This window comes from Fringilla coelebs (assembly GCF_963513975.1).
Source record: "Fringilla coelebs genome assembly, chromosome: 8".
NCBI lineage: Eukaryota > Metazoa > Chordata > Aves > Passeriformes > Fringillidae > Fringilla > Fringilla coelebs.
Window position 1 is genome coordinate 32,547,347 of NC_140066.1, and position 22,032 is coordinate 32,569,378.

Sequence of the window (22,032 nt, forward strand, 5' to 3'; positions counted from 1 at the left end):
TATTTCTGAGGGCTTTTGCTTCCCCCCACCCTTTCCATAAGCACTTACTCTCAATTTACTTACTTTCTTCAGATTACTTAAAACCTCCTATTTACTTATATTTAAAACCAATATATTTATGTATTTGAAAATAAACCACTACAAACAAATCCACCTCCTACCCTTTTCCTCTCTCCCTTTATTCCTGGACTGCAAAACCATCTAAACCTGAGAACCCACACAGATTCTGCCTCATGTACATGAGCATCTGTACTTCAAAAAAAATGTTCCAATTTCATTACTCATTCTAAAATGATTACATCATCTAAATAAATTGCCTCTCAGCATACTATTTATATTGCTTCTTATTCTTAATATTGATTTGCAGCATCCACCCAACATAAATCCAAAACAGAAAGGGGATCTCCTGAAAGGAAGTGCTGCAAAGGGATTTATCACAGTAGAACTTAATCAGATTTGCAAAACTGATTTTGAAAATCATTTCTCTTTGGCTTCAGATTAAATCAGCATTCATTTCAGAAGTGATTCAGTCTATGGTAAAAGCTCACAACTGAAAACATTTTGCTTTCTTTTGTCTCATTATATACGAGCTCTGACACAGTAGAACTGTTGAAGTTGTCCAGACCATCTCGGGAATATCTAACTACAAGGCTTTCAACAAAAAGGATCATCTTACAGACCATCCCCAAGCACTTGTCTCAGGTTTCAGCTTCTCAAACCCAATACCCCCTGCAGATGAAATGAACTCTGTCAATACAAAACAACTGCACATATATCTCTCTGTGCATCTACATTTTGCTAAGAAATATCCAAGATACAAAATGTGCTTTTTTGAAATGTTTTTTGGAATTGAAATGCCCCTGGTCTCGTGGAAGGTCATGGGAATGGATGATCTCCAAGGTTCTTTCCAGTCCAAACCATTCTGTCCTATCTCAGACTGAAGGGAATTAAATTCTTTACAGCACTACAAGGTGAGGTATTCCATACCTTTAACCATCCTGGTTAACCTGTCCTTTTCTCAGTTTTGCTTTTTCTTCTTTGAAACAGGGCAAAGAGCCACAGGGGAAAACCTTTTAAATTGCATTGTTCAAGGAGCACAACAACCCAATGCGTAACAAAGGTACAAATTAGATTAAAGGTACAAATTACATTAAAGGCACAAAAAGATTAGATAAACATACAAAAAGATAAATATCTGACTAATCTATCAAATGGCTTGGCTAAAAAGCAATTCTGAAAATTAGTATGGCTAAGAAATTCCTAAGCACATGTTTCCTTCTACCAAGTGAACACATTGCAGCCTAAATGAGACTGGTTTTTAGTAAAAATACCTGTTTTATTGTCACTAGTATTTGTGGCACTTTTCTTCCTATAAAATATAAAAGAGAGAACCTTCAAGGTGCTTTCCCTTATACAATTAGACATGCTGCATTTTAAATGGAAGCTTCTGGAAATAAATTTTACAGAGAAATTGCCAAGCCTAAATTAATATTTCACACCATGATGATTTTTGTTTTACAGTTTTCAAATTACAATCAGCCAGAACTTCTCTGAACTTTTGTTCCACAGGAAGGGCAAAGGTTTTAATGAGACTTTAGTCTGGAGATTACTTTTTAAATATTTTGCAAAATCTGAGGGATTTGGTAAGCACTTGAGATGAAAAACACCAGCAGAGTTTGTTTTTGTAGTCTAAGTAAAACTTAAAATGTAAAACTACCAAGAAAGACAATAGTCCCAGAAATGAGGTCAAGCACCAGTAGCACTGAAAAAACAAAACAGGAAGGTAAAACTCACATTTAATTCTTTTACCAGGTACAGTTTACATCTGTATTCTATTTTTTCACAATAAAGCTATTGATCTCTTATTAAAAGTGAAGTAGGACTCCATTTCCAGCCAGCTGCCTAAGAAGAAATGCTCTGGCTACACAAACAAAGCAACCCCAAATGATCAGCAGCGACCCCTTAGAGCTGGGCAGCGCTGCCCACCACAGCTTATGGAATTCAGCTTTTCCCCTGAAAGCCAAGCCCTGGAGCCCCCAGCAGAGCACTGCACAGCCCCCTGCTCCCTGATTTCATTCCACAAACAGAAATGGAGTTTCTGGATCCCCGGGAGAGCCCTTGGCTGGTAACCTGACCTGCTGTGTTCTCCCAGGTGGGCTGTGCCAGCCCAAAGAGCTGCACATCCCAACCCCTCTGTGCTTCCAGCCTCTCTCTCACATGGCATACACCTGTGTGAGGCCTAAAACTCTTCAGAAAAACAACCAAATCCCCACCCTCTTTCCCCAAAAATACCCCACAAATTCACTCCCACCTCGAAGTCACTGTTTTAAACATCTTTTTAAACAAACAAAAACCCCGTAAGCAATAGGCACAGAATGAGGCAAGCAGCTCTGTTTATCCAGGAGAGATGGCTGGAGACTTCACCTTTATCATCAAAAAATATTCAACTTACAAGAAAATCTGCTCCAAAGAGGAGTTACATCATTGGGTAACTCAATTAACAAGATCTCACCAGGCTGCCTGAAACTGCAGTGCCAGCATCAAGCAAGGAGATTTTGTCCAAGCTGCAAACTTTGAAATAATTATGGACTCCACATTTTTAGGATCCCAGAGCTGCATTCTTGAGAGCTTAGCCACCTTTCTGTTTCATTAAAGAATAATGTGCTGTAATCCCTAAAAGATGTTACAAATAATAGCCAGATTTTTTTTTTGCAGCTCACAGAGCTCGAGCACATGAAGTGCCAGTCCTTGCTCTTCAGAAAGATGTGTTCATTCTCATTTAGTTACATCATCACAAAATCTGTGTAATGGGAGTTTTACAGGCAGCCAGGGAGCTGTAAGTGCTTCCCAAAGCACCTCAAACAGAGAAACTCAGCAAACATCCACCTTCTCCTATATTCTTTGGCTTCCCCTAATTGAAATGTAAATAAAATTTGATGCTGTATTTCCAACAGAAATATGGAATAACAGAATGTTTTGGGCTGGAAAGGACCTGTAAGGCCACCTACTTCAAACATTTACCTAGATCAATTAATTACATCACTATCACTTTGTCTTTCTAAATGTTCCTCAATGATGTTTAAAAGGACTGTTCAAAGCAAATTTGTAAATAATTTGCCAACTTGCACCTTTTTTTCTTTTATTTCCCAAGTCCATGTAATGTATTAAGAGAAATAACTGATGATAAACCCAAAGTGAAAATAGTTCTGACATTTGTTTCTACAAGTCAAACAAAATAATTTCCTACAATTATTGACTATACTTGGCTGTACTTCACTAAATATAAAAAAAAAAGGATTTCAGAAGGTTTTATAGTGTCCCCCAGGTAAACAGAATATTTCAGGTAAGTGTAAAACAGATTAAGATAATGAGTGAAAATCAAAAAGGAAGGCAGCCAAGTTTCACATTCAGTATCCTAAAATTATCTTGTAATTATTTCGCTATTAACTACCTACATGCTCTTAACCCACCACAAAAGTGGAATTAAATTAAGTTTATCCTAAATTTCACTGAGATTGAAGGTAAATCTCAGCACTTTATTTGCCTAAGGTGCTCTGTAAAGAAGTACTTTTAAAGAAATGCTCCCCCTTCCCCTCAAAACACCTTCAGAAACTTTTAGTGTTTCTTTGTTTTCCTAACACATGCTACTCCTGAATTCTTTGGATTTTGCTATCTTTATAGCTTAGTGTACACTCCAAATAGCTGCTTTCTCCTTGTCCTCTTTCCTAGAAATTATCTGAAATATTGAACACTTTCAAGCTTGTTTTTGATACTGGGAAACAGCCAACAGGTGTCTGAAAAGGCTCATGAAAAAACTGCTTCCCACTGAGGCAAAAAGGGAACATTTGGGACAGGTTTGGTTTTTTTTTTTTCCCTCTCCCCTTTAGTCTCCAAGTCTGTGCAGATCTTCTTCCTCCTTTTTTATGTCAGTATTTTCTTTCCCTGCTCTCACTGAGTAGAACAGGCCAAGGGAGGCTCTGGGTGTTTATGCTGAGCTCCAAGCTACACCTGCAGCACATTAATATTCAAAAACTCCTTCCACAGCATCCAAGGAGCCAACAAAGTGCTGCCTGAGATAAACCACATCCATGCCCACACTCCAGCAGCTCTCCTCTCTAACACCACTGTATTAATCAAGAGATAATTCTGGCTTCAAGCTGTAAAGTGAGCAGCAATTAGCATGGTCAAGAGCCTTAGAGAGGGCTGCTGCATCATCTCTGCCTTATCAGCTTGGGATGCAACTGCCCAGAGCTGGAGATAAGACACAGCTCTGGGCATCCTCTCACAGCCACTCTCCAGCCCTGCTCTCTCTTCCAAGACTTCTTGCTAAGAGTTTGTCCTTTCTCATTTATAAAGAGCAGTAAAGTGAGAGTTTTGCCTTTGTTCTAAGCAACTAAAGCCACTCTCTTAAAAGTCACAGCATCAAAGCCACTGGATCTGGAATAAATCCAATGATAAGACTTGCACAAAAGAGGAAAAAAAATCTTTATGTTCAGGAATGACATCATAAAAATTTGATGACTAGATAGACACAGGCATATTTACATGAATACTTATGAAAATTTAATTTAAAGATTTGTAGTTGTCAATCTTTTCTATTCCTGTTCTTTGCACTTATGGATTTACTCAAACCAGTGGGTGTCCAGGTACAGTGACATTTCTTACCTCAGACACAGGACAATAAATATCTGTGCCTCCTCCCATTCCATTCCTCTTACTCTCAGCAAGAAAGATGAACAGATCTATTCACACAAATTCTACATTTGTGATTCTTAAGACTTCAGCAGCAGCTACAATTGAGATGAAACCCACCAGGCTGAATTTGCCCTGGAGATGGTGTTTCACACTGCAGAGCCAACAGTACAAACATTACTAAATGGTCCCTTTAAGACCAATAAAGTGCATTATTTACCCTGACACTGCTATTGTACCCTGGTTCCAGACCTTTGACGACAGCAACAGTAAATTTGTAGATTCTGAGCTGCCCTAGGATTACTGTTTACCCAAAACTGAAATAATAATACCCAAATCACAGATAAGTTTGAAGACAACTCTTGAAAATGAGAAACAAAGAGAAATTCTACAAGTATGAAGCTTACATAAAGTTAGGGCCACTTTTAAAGCATACATCTCTTATTTTCTAAAGCATACATGCTCTTATTTTCTAAATTTTCTAAAAATCATTTTCTAAATAATTTTACATCACCAAACTATGATGCACTATTTACATTTACATGTATTTTGCCCTATTTACATTTCCCAAAGTTCCTTTCTCTTTTTTCCTTGTTTATATCTCCTAATCTGTGCTGTACACAATGGCATTTTAATAAAATAGAGTATTGAAACAAAGTTGAGCTTTCAATGTTGTTGCATAAACTTTTTTTTTTTTGTGTACATCAAACACAAAGAGGCTGATATGAGATGGTACTTACAGGTAAATTCTACTGGATGGAATTCCAGAGACTTCCACCAGAATATTAAGAACATTAGACTATTAAGAATATTATTAAGAATATGAAAACTTTCCATAGCTTCAAATATTGCCATTTTATCTCTCCCATGCATTAATATTTAGTACCAGTGACACTAAACTGGCAGAGCAGCAACATCCACATAAGACTGAGATTCCAAAGAATGTTTCTAATTCAAGGTGGATTTGTGCATATTTAGAGACTGAGATTCCCTATGAACCCAAAAGGTTGTGTGTTCAAAACACTTCACAGGAAAAATTACTTTGTGACTGTAAATAAAATATATAAAAGCAGCTAACATTTACTGGAAATTGCAATCTAAAATTCAGTTGGGAATAAGCTAATTAAAAACACTACCACACAGATTGTTCTGGAGCTAGAAGCCAGAATCTGTCTTATCAGTAGAGAGGCTACTCAAGAATGCTAAAAAAAGCAGCACAATTTGAGAAACTTCAGTGAAAAACAGTAATAAAGAAGATTTAAGCTTGTACATTTGAAGGCTATTAGCTTCCTTGAATTTTAGCCAACTTTTTCAACAACTTGATATTTTTGAAGTATATTACAGAAAAAACAATATTAATTGCCTTTCTACTACAAAAAAATCAAAGTGTTTGAGGGAATAAAAATCATATGATTACTGAAATGGACCTTGTTTATTTTGAATGTGCAGCAGACATTCTTAAGGAGACCCTAGCATTAAACTTGGAAAGGGAGATTAAGAAGAACCATGACAAAAAGATAAAATCCAAGTGGGGGCCTCAAGAAGAATGCTTCATTAGAGACACACCAACTCTGTGTGTCTATCTCAAAAGGAGTTTATTTTGGCAGCTGGGAGAAGCAAAAGAATAAAAAAAACCCCCAAAAATAACCAGAAAAAGCAATGAGTTCTTCAATCATGTGGATCCCAGATCTTTCTCTTGAGGGGCTGCCATAAACTGACAGTGTTTCTTGAGTTTGTTAAATTAAATGTATGAAATTAAGTGTTAAACTTTGTTTTCTTCTATTTATTGTAAGGTGAAATAATCACAGGAAAAATATGCACAACCTAATAGATCATACCCATGCTTTACTCTCAGAGGCACAGAACTGCCACACTGATATCAAATAACTTTAAACATTCATTAATTCATTAAACATTCATCATTAATACCTCATTCCACTAGCTGGAGTCACATCTACAAGAACAGCTTTCATCTGTAGCTTATGGACATTTGCCACAGGAAAACTAAATTAATTCCCTGTCAAAGAGGCTTCTGCTATGTAGCTATCAAAGTAAAAACACCACACACCATGTTTACTTAATAGAAAAAATAGATAAACAAAATTAAATTTAGAGAATTTAAATGAAAGTGAGCATGTTTTAATTTATTTTTTTTTCTGTACAACTACACAGCGGGAAGTAGAAAATTAAAATTCAACAGAATTAGAGTACCAGCATGACAGAAATGGGTGTGAGGGGTGCACAATCTTTCATTTTCATTTTATAGAAACATTGGCTGTGGTTATGAGGTGCCAAACAGTGAACCAAGGTAAATTAGTTTCTTTTTCTTCTGTGAAAATGACAAGAAATTATTTTGTGACATAAAACTCACTTCAACTCCAACCTGACTTTCCTCACCCTTTTAAGCAGCAATTCTAAAGGATGGCCCAAGAGGAAAGCAGGTATATTCTGTTATAGAATATAGGTATATTATATCCATTATTATTATTATTATTATTATCATCAGGTATATCTATAATATCTATCTATTATTTTTCAGGTATCGATGAAGTCTCCATTTTCTCACTTTATCCACGCACAACGCCTGCACTGCTCTCACAATTTCATCCAACTGCACATTCCCAGCTCGTGGATAAAAGTGTCCAGGACTGTGCACCAACAGGGCACATGGAAACCTGCTTTTCTTCCTGCCCAGTTTCTCTGGATTTTTGACCTTTTTGACTCTTCTTTGCCTGCATGTCTGCCTCCAGAGATGTTCTGTTCTGTGCTTACTTCCAAGCTCTTTTTCCCCGGTGTCCAAGCTTTCCCCATCTTTCCCAGTGTCTCTCCAATGACTCTGCAGAGTTTTGCCTGGAGCCCCCAGCCTTCCAAAACTCAACCCTTCATCCCACCCAGAGCCCCTTTTCCAGCTCAGCCCTATGGATCAGCTCTCCCTGTGTGACTGCCCACACCATCCACACCACTGGAACACCACTCCTGTCCTGGCCTTCCCCACAGTCCTGCTTCAACCTCCAACAGGGTTTTAAAAAACCAGCCAAAGGAAAACTTGCCAAAAATCCATCCAGACTCTGAGGGCAAGAAAATAAGACCTTCCCAAGGAAGTCTGGGTGAGGGTAGCCTTATACTGAATAAATAATTTCATGCTTTTCATGCCCAGCTACCAACTCAGCCTGTGGAATAGTCCAAGACATAATAAATAACAGACTAATTGACAGCTCTGCAAATTGTGAAACACTGATATTCACAAGTTGAGAATTAAGAATTCAGATGCATGATGTTGACTTTAGGTTAAGATATGCTACGTGGGGTTTTTAAACCTTACACAATTAGATCATGTTGAAAAACAAGGTCACTTTAAAATTTGTCAGTCCAGCTTTTTTCATTTCTACCTGCTTTCATACACCTAAGAACAAGAAATAATATTCTGAAGCCAGTAATTCAGAACAGTATGAGATTTTTAACTTCAAGGCTTTCTACCAATACATGACACACTAGACAAGGTTTTTAAGCCCAGCAATGAAAAATTGAGTAAAAGCCAAGTAATTTATCTTTAGTCATTCAACACTGAAATGCACATAGCCCAGCACTGAAGAAACAACCTCAAAACCAGTGGCAAATAGATATTGGCAGTAATTTTAGGATAGGAGAAAAAGAGCAAAGTTATAGGACAAAGGGAGACAACAGCAGAGGAATGTTCATTAGTAAAACCTTCATTTTTGCAGGATCCTGAATAAATAATATTGTGAAATTCATGGTAGTGTATCTCCAATGCACACACAAACATGTTATTCAGACTAAAAAGCTGCAGGAGGAAATAAGGCAATGACAAATCTCAGTCTTTCAGCGTCTACAATTTGTATTACAAGGATAGAGTAATGCACCTCTGCCAAAAACCCTAAACCCACTTGTCTCCCTTACATCTGCAGATTAAAAACTGAATAAATAAATACAAAGGCTCACTTTACCAGTGTTCCAAGCATGTGTTAGAACTTAAACCTTAACAGCAACCAAAGCAACAGCTATCTGCACAAAAGATCAATGAGTATCTGTACAAAAATTCCAGACATCAAAACACGTGTGCTTTAAAAGAAGTTTCTTCTATTGTCCCTGAAAATGTTTATTTTCATAGTAAGTTTTCATTCATGAAACAAGCATTCTAATTTTAGGTCCGTTTTGTTTGCAGAGGGTTTGTTAAACAAGCCTGCTTTGTTTGCTGGGAGAGGGGAATTTGTAAACAAAGCCTCTGTGTTCTCCCAGAGTCCCTTCTCAGCAGGAGAGCATCCGACCACCTTGGGACCATCCTGGCACACGGAGCTCCAGCCACAGGGCTCAGCTGAAGCCATTCCTGCATCAGGCTCAGAGAAAAAAGCCTGGGGTGCAACACCATGACAGTTTTGCCACCCCAGAAGAAATGGCTCGTGGTGTCCCAGATTAGAAACATGGGGAGTGAAGTGGGGTCACCTCCAGCCCAACCAGCTGTGAGAGGCAACAGCCCCAGAATCCAAACTGCCACCACAGCCCCTACCAACTCCCAGCATCCTGGAATCACAGAGCCATGGAATGGGGTGGGCTGGAAGGGACCTCAAAGCTCAGCTCTTTCCACCCCCCCTGTCATGGGCAGGGACACTTTCCACTATCCCAAAACCCTGTCCAACCTGGCCTGGAACTCCCAGGGATGGGGCAGCCACAGCTTCTTCTCTGGGCAATCTCAGAGTACTCTCACAGTAAAGTTTTTCTTCCCAATATCCCCTCTAACCCTGTCCTCTGGCAGTGGAAAACCATTCCCCCCGGTGCTGTCCCTCCATCCCTTGTCCAAGTCCCTCTCCAGCCCTCCTGGAGCCCCTTCAGGCACTGGAACAGGCTCTGAGGTGTCCCCAGAGTCCAGGACATATTTGCCTCTCCTCTCCTCCTCCCCTCTTATCTTCTCTCTTCTCTCCTCTCCCACTCCAAACTGAAAACCAGCATGTAGCTACATAATTGTCAGAAAAAATACTGAACTGAGAGAGCTCCAGGGCTTCAATGCATTCCCCCTGAGACCATGTTAGATGTAAGAAATTGATGAAAGAATCCAAGAATAGGGACACTAAACAAATGGAGGAATAAGATACAAAGCATGGCTAGATAGAGATGCACTGAATTTTTGTTAAGCTGTTTTGCAGGAAATAATAACTGCCTGAGGACACAATACAGTAAGAATAATTGTATCCTTTCAACATGTTCTTTTTGACATAGACTTGTTTTCAAACTCCTCCTTATGTTATTAAACTCTGTCTCCATAATTATAAACAAAATATAAAACTTGTAATCCTAGAATTCTTGTCAAGTAAGTTCATTTTTATCACACAAGCTGAACAAAATGAAATTATATGGGAGGTTTTACAGCAGTCACTCCTTGTGCAGCTTTGCATCCATTAAGCTTGTGGCCCTGTAAAACTGCCCAACACTTCTCTCAGCTGGGCAGAACACGTTCCCCATTATGCCTCCATCTGAATTATTGCCATTTAAGGTACACAAATGTCTCCTTGCATGTTTAGGAAAACAGACTGTTTAACATTATGTATCCCCAAAGTCTTTGAGCTGAAACATCAACACTTCAGTTTTCTCTTAAGGCCAGATGTTTGAAAACCTTGCTTTATAAACACCTTCACGTTAAAAAACAAGTTTGGAGGCAAATGGGCTGGAATTAGTAACTATACTATAGGCTGTGTAAGTATACTATAGGCTGTGTAAGTCCTGATCATTCCAAAACTTGGTAATTCAAGGGTGTATTAAACATCCACCCAAATACAGGATTAGGGGAGTATTAAATCAGAACTGTACTTACAGAGGTTAAGCACTTTGTTGCCATTCTAACAGTTTACAATCCCTGCTTTTCAGAGTTAAAAATAACTCAAAATTGCCCAGGCAATCACCCTGCTTTATTTTAAAATCATTAAAGCTGCACCCTGTACTCATGGGCATGCATATCTGCAAAGAAGAAAGCAGCTTCATGCACTTCCCTGCACTTTTAACACACTTCTAAAATAGACAGCAAAGTGCTATAAACACTTGGATGCTTAGCATGCATTATGTCAATATTTATTGGCATAATATAAGTTTAAATTACAAAAACTGTAATCAGTTTGAGTCAAATGGAGATCTGCACATCTAAAGGACAGCACCCAAAAGCACTCTTAAATATTTCTGCCTCAAAATATACTGTTAACATCTCTCCACCTCCCTTCCCTTTTCCCTGAATGGAAGATAGTTAAAAGCAGTTAATAAGCCACACGATACCAACTGGTAAAGACTAAAATGGAAAGAACATAAGAAAAAAAATCATTAAATAAATCATGGATACACTGCCCATGCTATCACTAAGCACCCCTTGAGAACACTAGCCCTAATAGCTTAAATAAAATCAAAGCATCAGTGGAACAAAAAGCTCATCTTGTCTTCTGTCCATTCACAGAACAACAGTGCATTTGTGTTGGGACAAAGATAGATTTTGGGTGCTATGTTCTTTTGTTCCACAGACCCATTCTTCTTCAATTAACAATGGAGTCATTCTCACACCCTTTTTTGTCATCCCATCTCAGTTGTTATTTGTGAAAACGTTTTCATTCTGAACAGGAGAAGGGGAGGAAGCAAACAGTATCCTATGCTGTTAAAAGGGATGATCTACTCTCCTGAAACCTTTCTAGTAAGAATCCCCAAGTTATCCAACACATCTGACACAGCAAGGAACTACTCTGAACAGTTTCAGCGATTCCTTTTTGAACAGTTCCACTCTTCAGTTGAGAACAACTGAACAAAATAAAGTTTTGGCAGTGGTTAATTCCCACAGGACAAGCAGAAACCTCGGGGCAGTGTCTGAAAACACCAAGGGGGGCTTTGGGTTTGTTAATTTTTTTTGTTTGGTGTTTTGGTTTTTTTTTTTTTTAATTTCCACTGGAAAAGACAACTCATCAAGCTCCCAGGTCTCCACAATAAGGCAACATTTTAAAGCCTTTGGGAACTGATTTTATTAGATTAAGAAAAAAACTTTAAGAAGCTGTAACAAAAATATTTCACTCCTCCACTGACCCTCCTGCTTGGGGCCCTGCTCTGTGTAGCCTCCCAGAGACTTCAAGGATTTTTTCCTTTGGGAAAACTCAGCACCACCCAAGAGTCTGCTAAACTCCACAAACTTCAACTGCTTTCTCAAATACCAATTAAAAAGAGCAGAGATTTGTTTTTAAATTACTTGTATCTAAGTAACAGTGGTGGCTACCACAGGATAACATGAAATAAGCTGCTCCCCTACCAGGGATATGCTGGTGGTGTGAAAACACAATTAATTACCATCATCTGCAAGCCTGTACTATCATAGCCTTGCTGTAGGTTTTAATTCTTCATTTTTTACTTTGAGCTGTCACTAGAGGTATTTACTGTAATAACATAAATAATAATTTACTACTATAAGGAAGATACAATTCATCCAGCAGATCTCCATAAGCACTGGAAGGAAAAACCATAAAACCCTTTATGCCCTGTCAATTCATTTAATGCAATATTCTCTCCTGAAAGAAAGAAAGAGTCAAGTTTTAACACAGACTTAGCTAAAGCAGAATGGACAGCAGAGAAATTCAGAGAAATTCAACAGCATAAACACATTTTCTTTCATGGTCACGTAGTCACGACGCTAAAAATAACTCAGCCCACATCTCAATTTAGCCCATTCTGAAAACTTTGTAGTTGCACAATTCCCTTTTCTTCTCCTCCTTTCCACCCTTTCTCCTTGCCTACATCTCCTTCAGCACAATGAAGGCAGTAACTCATATTACATAAACAAATGCTATGAGCTGCTCTCAGCAGCTGAGGGACTAATTTTAGCCACCATTCTCTAGGACAAAAATACATTGGTTGATGAAAATCTTGCAGGCTGCATAAAAAAAATTACAAAAAGCTTAAAAAATGAGAGTTGGAGAAGAAATTGAGGGGTATTTTTGGTAGATGGTTGATTGGGATTTTTAGAGAAGCCCATGAAGAGACATGTTGGTAGCCAGGTTTAAAAAGAAAGGTGTTGCAAAAAACCCTATAAAATGAAACACAACAACAACAAAGAAATAATAATCTTACTCTTTAGGAAGAAAACTTAGGTGAGACATTAAGAAAAAGAATCTCAGTGGGATGACCACTAAAGAACAAGAAAAGATAAGAACATGCTCTATGTTATATATTATTATATATGTTATATATTGTTATATACTCACACCAAGGCAGAGATGTGCAGGAGTGTATCAAGGGAGGCCCTTGGCTCACATCCTACAGGTTTTAAAAGTTAACACAAATATAACTGAACCTGTACTGCAGCAAAGGGATGGACTACACAATCCATGATTCCACTTTTCCCTCCTGGCTCCAATCATTCACTTCTACAGGATTCTGGGACTTAAATTCCCATCCAAGTACTGATGTTGTACTTTTTACAAACTAGACTGTGTATAACATCAGGGTTGAGGATAAATAATAGAACCTCATTAATATACTCTGTTCATTAATTATACTTTTACTTGGAGACTCTGTACAGTCAGCAGCTAAACAACCTCAGACAAAGAAAATAATAATTCATAATAATGAATTGTCATCTAGATTACATGGAACACTTCAGAGGAGTGTACTGTGATACCTCTGTAAAATTAATAAGGTCTTAGTTAAACCAGGCCTCATTAAAGTATCTCCCATTAAACCTTTCCTGGAAAATTGGAGAGAAAACATCTCTTGTGTAGATTAACTGGCTTGTCAGCCAGCTCCTACTGTAAAGCCACAAGTGAAATATGGCAGAGCCAGGAAAAGCAGGAGCTCCAGGCTTTCAGACCAAATAAATTCCACTTGACAATACTGCCTAATTAGAGCTAACATAATCAGCAAAACAGCAAAACTATGAGCAGCTGGATTTGGAGTTAAATGAGAAATCCAACACTCTTCAATATATGTGATGCACAGATAAAATTAGCCAGTTTCAAGGACTCATACCTTGGTGAGAGATGTGACTTTTCTGTAGGGCATAAGAATTTTAATATTTTATTCAACATCTGAGCTGGCCTGGCTGTGAACAGCTTTACACAGGGACTGTGTCAGGAAAAGTAAAGAGCATTATGTCCATAAATATGTTTTCACCTTTTCCATCACAGCACTGCACAGTGTCCATCACTGAATATTCAAATTAACTCATTTTTGGGAATTCTCCCAAAGAGACAGTTACAAAGGCAAAATTCAGAATACAGGGTGTTAAACAGTGTTTGAGGACCATCCAAAATAATTAAATCAACAAAACTGAAGCTGATGAAGCAGCACTACATCAATCCATTTGCTTGATAGAAACCTTAAAAATACTCTTAATTCCAAGCATTCTTACAGTTACTAGCAAGGATTAATGGGTTTGTAGAATTATAATTGGCAAATTCTGAAATGGGAATTTTGACCTATTTTCTCACATGAAGGAAAAAACTGATGACATATCAATTGTGAAATATATTATTCTACCTTAAAAAAAAAAGACCAAAAAACAAAAACCCAAAGCCACCCAAACAAAATCCCCAGCTCTTTTGTCTCTGCATTTCACAATTTACAGTTCTCACTTTAACTGCCAGTGGTTGCTATGGAGCCCCCAAATGAGCCTTCAAGTAAGATTTAGTGTAAGTCAGAAATAAGCAGGGAATTTATGACTATGCTGAGTCATGAATTAGACATGATAAATTTCCACCAGCCACCATCATTCAGAGGATGGTTTGTCTCAGGTTTATTAACATGATCCTGAATAAATCTTAGCAGCTGCCTTTGACAGAGACAGGGAAGCTACCTCTAGTATTTCTGAAAACATTCACCAGCACAGAACTGACCAACAATTTAACAAACTGTGCTTCTTACTCCTGGGTTTTTAAGGTAGGATTTTAGCTCAATTAAATCTTACACAAATTAGCAAAATCACATTTATGAAGAAAAAATTATAGTGAAGTTGTCCCAAATTAACAAAATTCCTGGAACAAGTAAAAGGTGTAGAGCACATCCCTGCTGATGTGCAAATGTAGGTTAATCATATTTCTATGTTTATTCTTCACAACATTTGAACTTGGAATCCTGAATATACAGAATATGGTTGGGTTTTTTATGAACCACATGACAATAACTTGATCCAAACCAAGCTGATTTTCTCAAGGTGCAATAATGAGAAAGAGACTTGTTGATGTCAGAGGTCAGCTGAGACCTACAGAACAAACATCATCTGCCCTGATAAAAGCCTAGAAATAATAGTCAAACATAAATATCCATATTACTTTCACTTCATTTCTGCTACAAACTTGAGTCATCTTAAACTCCAGAAACAAATAAAAATTAACATGGATTTCTAACTTTAGGAATATAAACATTTTTAACATTAGAAAAATAAATCCCCAGGGACGTGGTCACTTCTGTCCCAAGCGAGTTCTAACTGACAAAAAAAGTAAGTCCCCATTGAAAATATTTTACCAGGAGAAATAAAGTTAAGCAAAAAGACACAGCTAGGGTCTGTGTCTGCTTTTAGAAGAAAAATGGGATTGCAGAAAAATGCCATGTAAAATTCAGCACAGCCTCAACCCCTGTACTGAGGAACGCTGTAATAATTTACCAATTATACACAGTAACAAACAGCTTAGGAAAAAAAAAATAAAGAAGCAACTGAGTAATTGCATTCATTATCTTTACCTGCTATGAAAACATGGAAATATACCCAGGCACTGATATTCTGCTTAACATAATTACATTTTCAGTAGAAATCCCCTGTCAGCATTCACTTATGGCTGTTGCTATCCAAAATAGAGAATCTCTTTATTCCTGCTTGCTGATGCTCTTAATAATGGGGTTTTCACAACCTATCTACAAGTGTCTTGAAAAAAAAAACAAACCTCAAACACTTTGTAAGAAGCTGTTAAAAGTAAGGGAGAAAAGATTTTAAATATTCATCACTGGCATGACATCAAGAACTAAAGAACTCATAATTTTTCACTCACGGTGTTTTTATTCTGTCCCACATTGTGATAGCTGTTTATTCCAACATGTTAAATTCCATTTATTTGGTGCTTTCAGATAAGGAAAAGTGAAAGGAAAAACCTTTTATGGAAGGAAAAAACAAAAGGAAAAAAGATTTTAAGGGACCCTGCAATCCTGAAAAGAGCACCTGCCTTCTGACATCCAAAAACCAGACATCCCTTCTAGTCAAACACATTTGATAAAATACACGTAGAGAGATAAGGACTTTTTGCACCAGATAAGCCTTGAAGGAACATCAAAGCAGCTTGATTTTCACATTTAACACATGCACATCAAGTCAATCATGCAAAATCCTTCTGGAAGTCTTGGTCACTCTAAAAGACTTCTCAAAATCCCTTTGGGTTTTAATGCCCAAAGTCCAGCAGAATTCAGAGGAGTCTCTCTTCAGGCACCAACCCAGCCCATCAGAAGGAGCAGCTGGGTAAGGCCAGAGCTCTGAAGAAATCCAAGTTCAATTTTAGCTGCTGATGTAGAGGAGGATCCCAGGGAAGTCCAGGGAGAAAACAGAAGGAAGGAAGGCCGGAGGAGGATAAAAATGATTTTAATAAGACACACACAAAAGCAGGAATTACCTCCTCACTTGTGCAGCTCATCATTCTCAGCACTTTACTACTGTATGTTTTTCTATTTATTATTTGCTGTTTGTTTTTCATGGTCCTGCCAAAAAAAGCAAAACCACTAGGTTGCCAGAACTTTTATTGCTTTCTTAAAAAATGGTTTTACAATGCAGATACTTCACTTCTTTATTATCAAATGGTGCTGCAAGCAACAACTTGGCACTCTATAACAAGCACTGACTTTTCAGGATATTTAGTTGACTCTTTATGACATGTTTACATAAAAAGTTGTTTTTTAGTAACTGCAATGCAGATTTATTCCTATAAACTTACAAAATTAATCCTGGAAAAGCCACTAGTTTCAGGGCAACTCCAGTCCTCCAAAGTACTCCAAACTAATCATATTTTCCCCATTTTAAGGTAAATAGTAAGACCAATGAGAAAAGGAGACTAAAAAGAATAAAATAATAAAGAATAAAAAGAATAATAAAGATAATAGTAAGATAATAAGAATGATATAAGAATAAAAAGATGACACATGGTATGAAAGCACCAGCTCTTTTTGTGTGGAATTGGTGACACATTTGGCAAAGCTTTTTGCTGGTCAGTGGCAGAACCATAACAAGCATGTGCTTACACCCCCCAAAATCCCAGAGGATCACATTAAATCTCCTTCCCTCACAAATTTCACTTTACACAGCAAATCTGAGCTTACTGAAAACATAAATTAAATTCCATAATAAGACATGGTGAAAGAGTCTGGACAGGGGAAGATGAGCCAGGCTCCCGTGGATCTTGTGGACGTGGACATGCAGGACACCACTGGATGCATTTCACTGCTGCACGAGGAGTGATGCTGAAATTCCTGAAAGCAGCCAAAGAAATTGGCTCTCAAGTGCCATAAAATTCCAGGGGCACCACTCACAACCACAATCAGTCTGAGGTATTTAGTTTAAGAATGATTAATCACAGTTGAATCAGCCTTTTGTTTCTTTTCTGACATTTCAGAGCCCTTTCTAGTATTCCATCTATCTGAAGTCTGGCCATGACTTGATACCAAAGGAGACTGTTTGAAATAATTCCATTTACTTTGGCCTGCATACAAGTCTGGATAAAGGTTTCAGTCAAAACACCTCTTCACATCATGGAATGGCCTTAAAATGGCACACAGAGATAACAGAGCACAAAGACATTAAATCTGCTGTGCACTTCCAAGGGCTCTGAGAGTTATTTACCAGCACCAGTGGGGTGGCCTCCAGGGGAAGCACATCCTTGACCCAAACAAGAGATAATCCATGCTCCAACTCTCTTTCTACATTATTAACAGATAAATATGGTCAGGTGTAAGTGTTCAGCAAACTTCTATCAATGTTCAGCACTCTGAAATTGTATCATCCAAAAGCAATGATACATTTAAAGAGAAAAGGCACTACATTCACAAGATCTATGCAAGTACCCACACTGAAAAAGCCTCACAAAACCCAGAACTAAGAAAACTCACATAGAAAAAGTCATCAAATCCTTCCCAGCACAAGAACTTAGAGGAGAAAGCGGTTTAAGGTCAACTGAGGCCAAATGGCTAATGCAAGGCAGCAAATACACTTATTATTTATACCAGAAACACAATCTCAAAATCTATTTAATGTCACCCACCATGAGATTCAAAATCAGTGTCAAAGGACTGCAATGGAAAGAACAGAAAGGATCTTAAAGAGTTCAGAAGTGATTGGAAAATGTGAATTTAGTAACATAGAGCCACAGAGTGACATTTTTTACTTAAAGGATGCAGGATAAAACTGAAAGAATATCAATTCCAGGAAGAAAATCCAAGGTCCTCTCAAGCATTTCTCTGACATGGCTGTTTGCTAAAGGGGCTTCTTTTAGTTCTGTAATTCCATAAACATGCTTGCAAATTACTGCATTTAACTGAAAACATTAACAAGTACACAGACAGGACTTAAACACATGAGAAGCAACCCTGAGACCAACCTCATTTTCAAGTAAAATACTTTCTTTATGCTTAAACCTTCATCACACACTCCAAAATGCATTAGGAAAAAGACTTTGCATCTTATGACTCTTGGAAAATTTTCCAGGAGCCTATTTTCCAATGTGAGAACTACCACATCCAACAGAGCCTGAGAAGGTTTCCCACAAGGTCGTGAATGTCTTCAGAGAACCATTTAAATCTTGTATTACCCTAACCTACCCAGAAACAATGGAACAAAGCCATTGCTTAAGGTTTTTCACTGGATTTTTCCATATTAACATAATAGGACTACAGGAATCCTTTTGTCTCAATTTAATGTAGATTTTATTTTACCAGTTTGCAAATATTAACCCATACATGGGAAAAAATCTGAGAGGGGCTGGGAACTAAAAGATATCCTAATTTTGCAATGGAGTCCCTTCCCCCATCTTAAAGAAATTTCACTGGGACTCCACTGTCCTAAAATCACATTGCAATCAATGCTGGCTGCTGGGGAACAAAAGGAATGGGAACAATGAGTCAAAAGGGAGCTTTATTTTAAAAACCTCTGTAATTATGTCTGATCCATGAGTCAGTTGATACTCTAACCATTCATCTTCCTGCCTGAGAATCCAGAATTCTCCAACTCTGTTACTGTGCCAGAGGAATCCCAGCCCTGGGATTTGCTTCCAGGACTTTCAGGCCTCCAATCTTCCAGTGGATTACACCCCACTCACACACCAAATTGTACCAGCTGAGGAAAGAGAACCCTGCAGATGAAATGGTCACACACTGACCCACAGTAATTATCCCCCAAATCCTGTGCCTTCACTGTAAATAAATGCTCTGCTCTCATAAGACACTTCTCATACAGAGAATTGCTCCTGAGCTCAGCCTCCATTTCTGAAGGTCCCAAAACAAATAATTTGCAAATAAAATTACAAGAAAAAGGCTAGGAACATAGTGGATGGATTTCCAGCTCCTTCTCTTTCTTTCTTTACCTGACACCAGTTTAACATCAGTCACCCACAGCCTGTCACTCTTCCACAGCAGTACCATTAAGGGAAAGGAGCCTCTAACTTCTCTATTAAACTGCAATAAAGCAAATCCTTAGCATGAAATGCCTCCAAGTCAACCAGGCATTACTGAAATGACTTAATCTGCAAAGTCAGTCCTTCCCCATCCTACCTCACCACTCCCAATCACTTACAGGAGCAGCAGCATTATCCAGATGCATTTCAGAGCTTAGCTTGATAATTTAGTTCTGGTGTTCTGTTTCGGTGAGAGAAAAGTGGAACTACAGAATTAATGTCAACCTGATTTTCAATTTCATTACTTTTGTCTACTTCTCAAACAAATGCATCCAGGAAAGGAAATATAAAATAGAACAAAGGCCCTTGCAATTCATTTATTGGATTAGTGCTGTCCCAGCAGAGAGCATTAGGTGTGTTCTAATCACACAGGTAAAGGCTTTTCTTCTTATCCTCCCCAGTCTCTGCTCCAGCTTTAATTACCCAACACATTGACTTGTCTAGGTTTCTGGAAGACTAGAATGTATATTCTACCAAATCAGTCATATCAAATAGTCATTAATTCTAAGCAAGGGGAGAAAAAGAGCTTTTGTGAAGGAAACAAAAAGTAAAATATTCCCACTACAATTTAATCAATTTCCATTATTTAAGAATGAAATCTAGAAGCATTGTGGGAGTGCTGCATTCTTGATGCAATCATTTTCAAATTGCAGCACAGACTCAACAAAACATTGTAATAAATAATACAAATGTAGAGTGGGTCATTTAATGCAGTGCCTCATGCATGAGCTTCATTTGATCCATGTACACCAAGTTAATTTCTTTAGTAAAGCACTACAAGCAGCTGAACCCAAATTTTCTTAGCCATGGTATCTTTCACAAATGGCAATAATGGCAGAAAAAAAAACCCCCCAGATTTATTTTTTAAGTGCCCCGGTAAACAACATCCACTTGTTTTACAAGTCTTGCACCATGCAGGTTGTAGAAGAGACAAGGGATGTTAAATTGCAGTGCCTCAATATAAACAAATCATCCCAAACATCTAAATATCTCCAAAGAGTAGAGGAAGTAATCAAAACCTTTGGTTCAAGCTGGTGACGTGATAGCCTCTAAGATGATTCAGGTGAGAGAGGGCAGATTTTTCCAACTCACCCATCTTCTTCCATCAAACTTAATATTCTCTTTGTTTGGCCAGCAGATGGACATAAAAATTCAAACTGGCAAAGGAGACACACACACACACACACACACACACAAACACATCCTCTACCAGAACAAGAGGGATTTGTTTTTTTCAGAAGACTGAATCATCATGGTCACCTATAGTGCAGGCCATAATCAAGATGAAATTCCTTCACAACCAGCACTTTAATGAGCCTCACAATTTTTGGCCATTTGAAAACACTGCAGATTTTTAGCACATTTAGAGAGGGGAAAAAAGGAAATGAAAACACTTTGCCTCTTTCTCTAGATTTTGTGAACTTTTTATCTTTCCACATCATTAACAGATAAAAATGGTTACATGTAATTGTTCAGCAAATTGCTGTCGATATTCATTACTCTGAGAATTGCATCATATTAATATCCAAAAGCAGTGATGCATTTAAAGAGAAAAGGTACTGCATTCACAAGATCTAAAACCACAAGAGAGACACTCTTGGGCACTGAGGTCTGAACAAAGATGAAGCCACTAGGGGTTACAAAGCAGCCAGAGTTGTTACTATAAATGTTCTGTGGGTTTTCCTGATCCTCTCCTAAAATCTGCTCTGCCTCAAAATCTCTGCTCACCAAATTCTCACTGGTTTCACAGGCAGAGCCTCTAACAAAAAATAAAGAGTAAAACCCAGCCAAGCCCGAGAAGACATCTTATCACTGCCTGGAGTCACTAAGTAACAGGTACAAATATGCCAGCCTCAAAAAAGGAGAATTTTAGTGTACTGAAAGAGACACTGTAAACATGAGATAGCCAGGTAACCAAATGACAAACATTATCTGACAGCCTTGAAAACCTCTCTTAAGCCAAGATGTAATAAATAGCACATGCAACTAAATTGGAAAAAAAAATCCCTAAGCCAAGTTAAATAGTTACCAGCATTCAAGTTTAACCATATAAAGTCTACATTAAAATCCAAAATGACAATTACAAAATATTATATTACTATGAACACTGTCAAAAGCTTTGAATAACAGTACACTAAGGAAATAAGTGAAAACACACTTTACCTTGTATCTCATTTTGGGGCATGAATGAATGTAGAAACCCATATAATAAAAACAGAGATCAGGAGCTTTTACACAAAGCTGTCTGGTAAAAGCAATTTCCCTGTGAGGAGAAAGAAAAGACTAATTACATTTGAATACAATTCTTAAAGCCATTTTACCTCTTCAGCTCTCTGGCTCTTAATCTAGGACTTATAAAAGGACTAGACTTCTATAAAATAAAAATAAGCATCATAAACTCCAAACTAATGTTTTTAAAAATCCCAAACATAATAAACTGAAAATTATTACTTGGAAACCTAACAAACAAATCATCAAAATGCACAACACCATCAGGCTTAAATACTCTGTGTTTTGGTCTGCCAACTGTCTGATTTCTAAATAAAAATGACTGAAATCCAAATAAAAATGACTAAGACCCTCTGTTTAATATGTTTCTTGTCAATATTTGTGTACATTGGAATTCTACAGAAACCTACTGGTATTCTGGAATTCTGCTGGTCAACACGGC

The 22,032-nt window shown here is 37.8% G+C and overlaps 1 protein-coding gene across 3 annotated transcripts in view; it reads right to left on the reverse strand.

Moving 5' to 3' along the window:
- The window catches only part of ATE1 (arginyltransferase 1), a 68,777-nt gene that overhangs the window by 20,750 nt on the left and 25,995 nt on the right, over positions 1–22,032 (reverse strand). For all 3 annotated transcript variants that reach the window (XM_084210414.1, XM_084210412.1, XM_084210413.1), the window contains exon 10: positions 21,525–21,624. In XM_084210414.1, the coding sequence (XP_084066540.1) occupies positions 21,525–21,624 (100 nt within the window). The remainder of the gene's footprint in view (positions 1–21,524; positions 21,625–22,032) is intronic.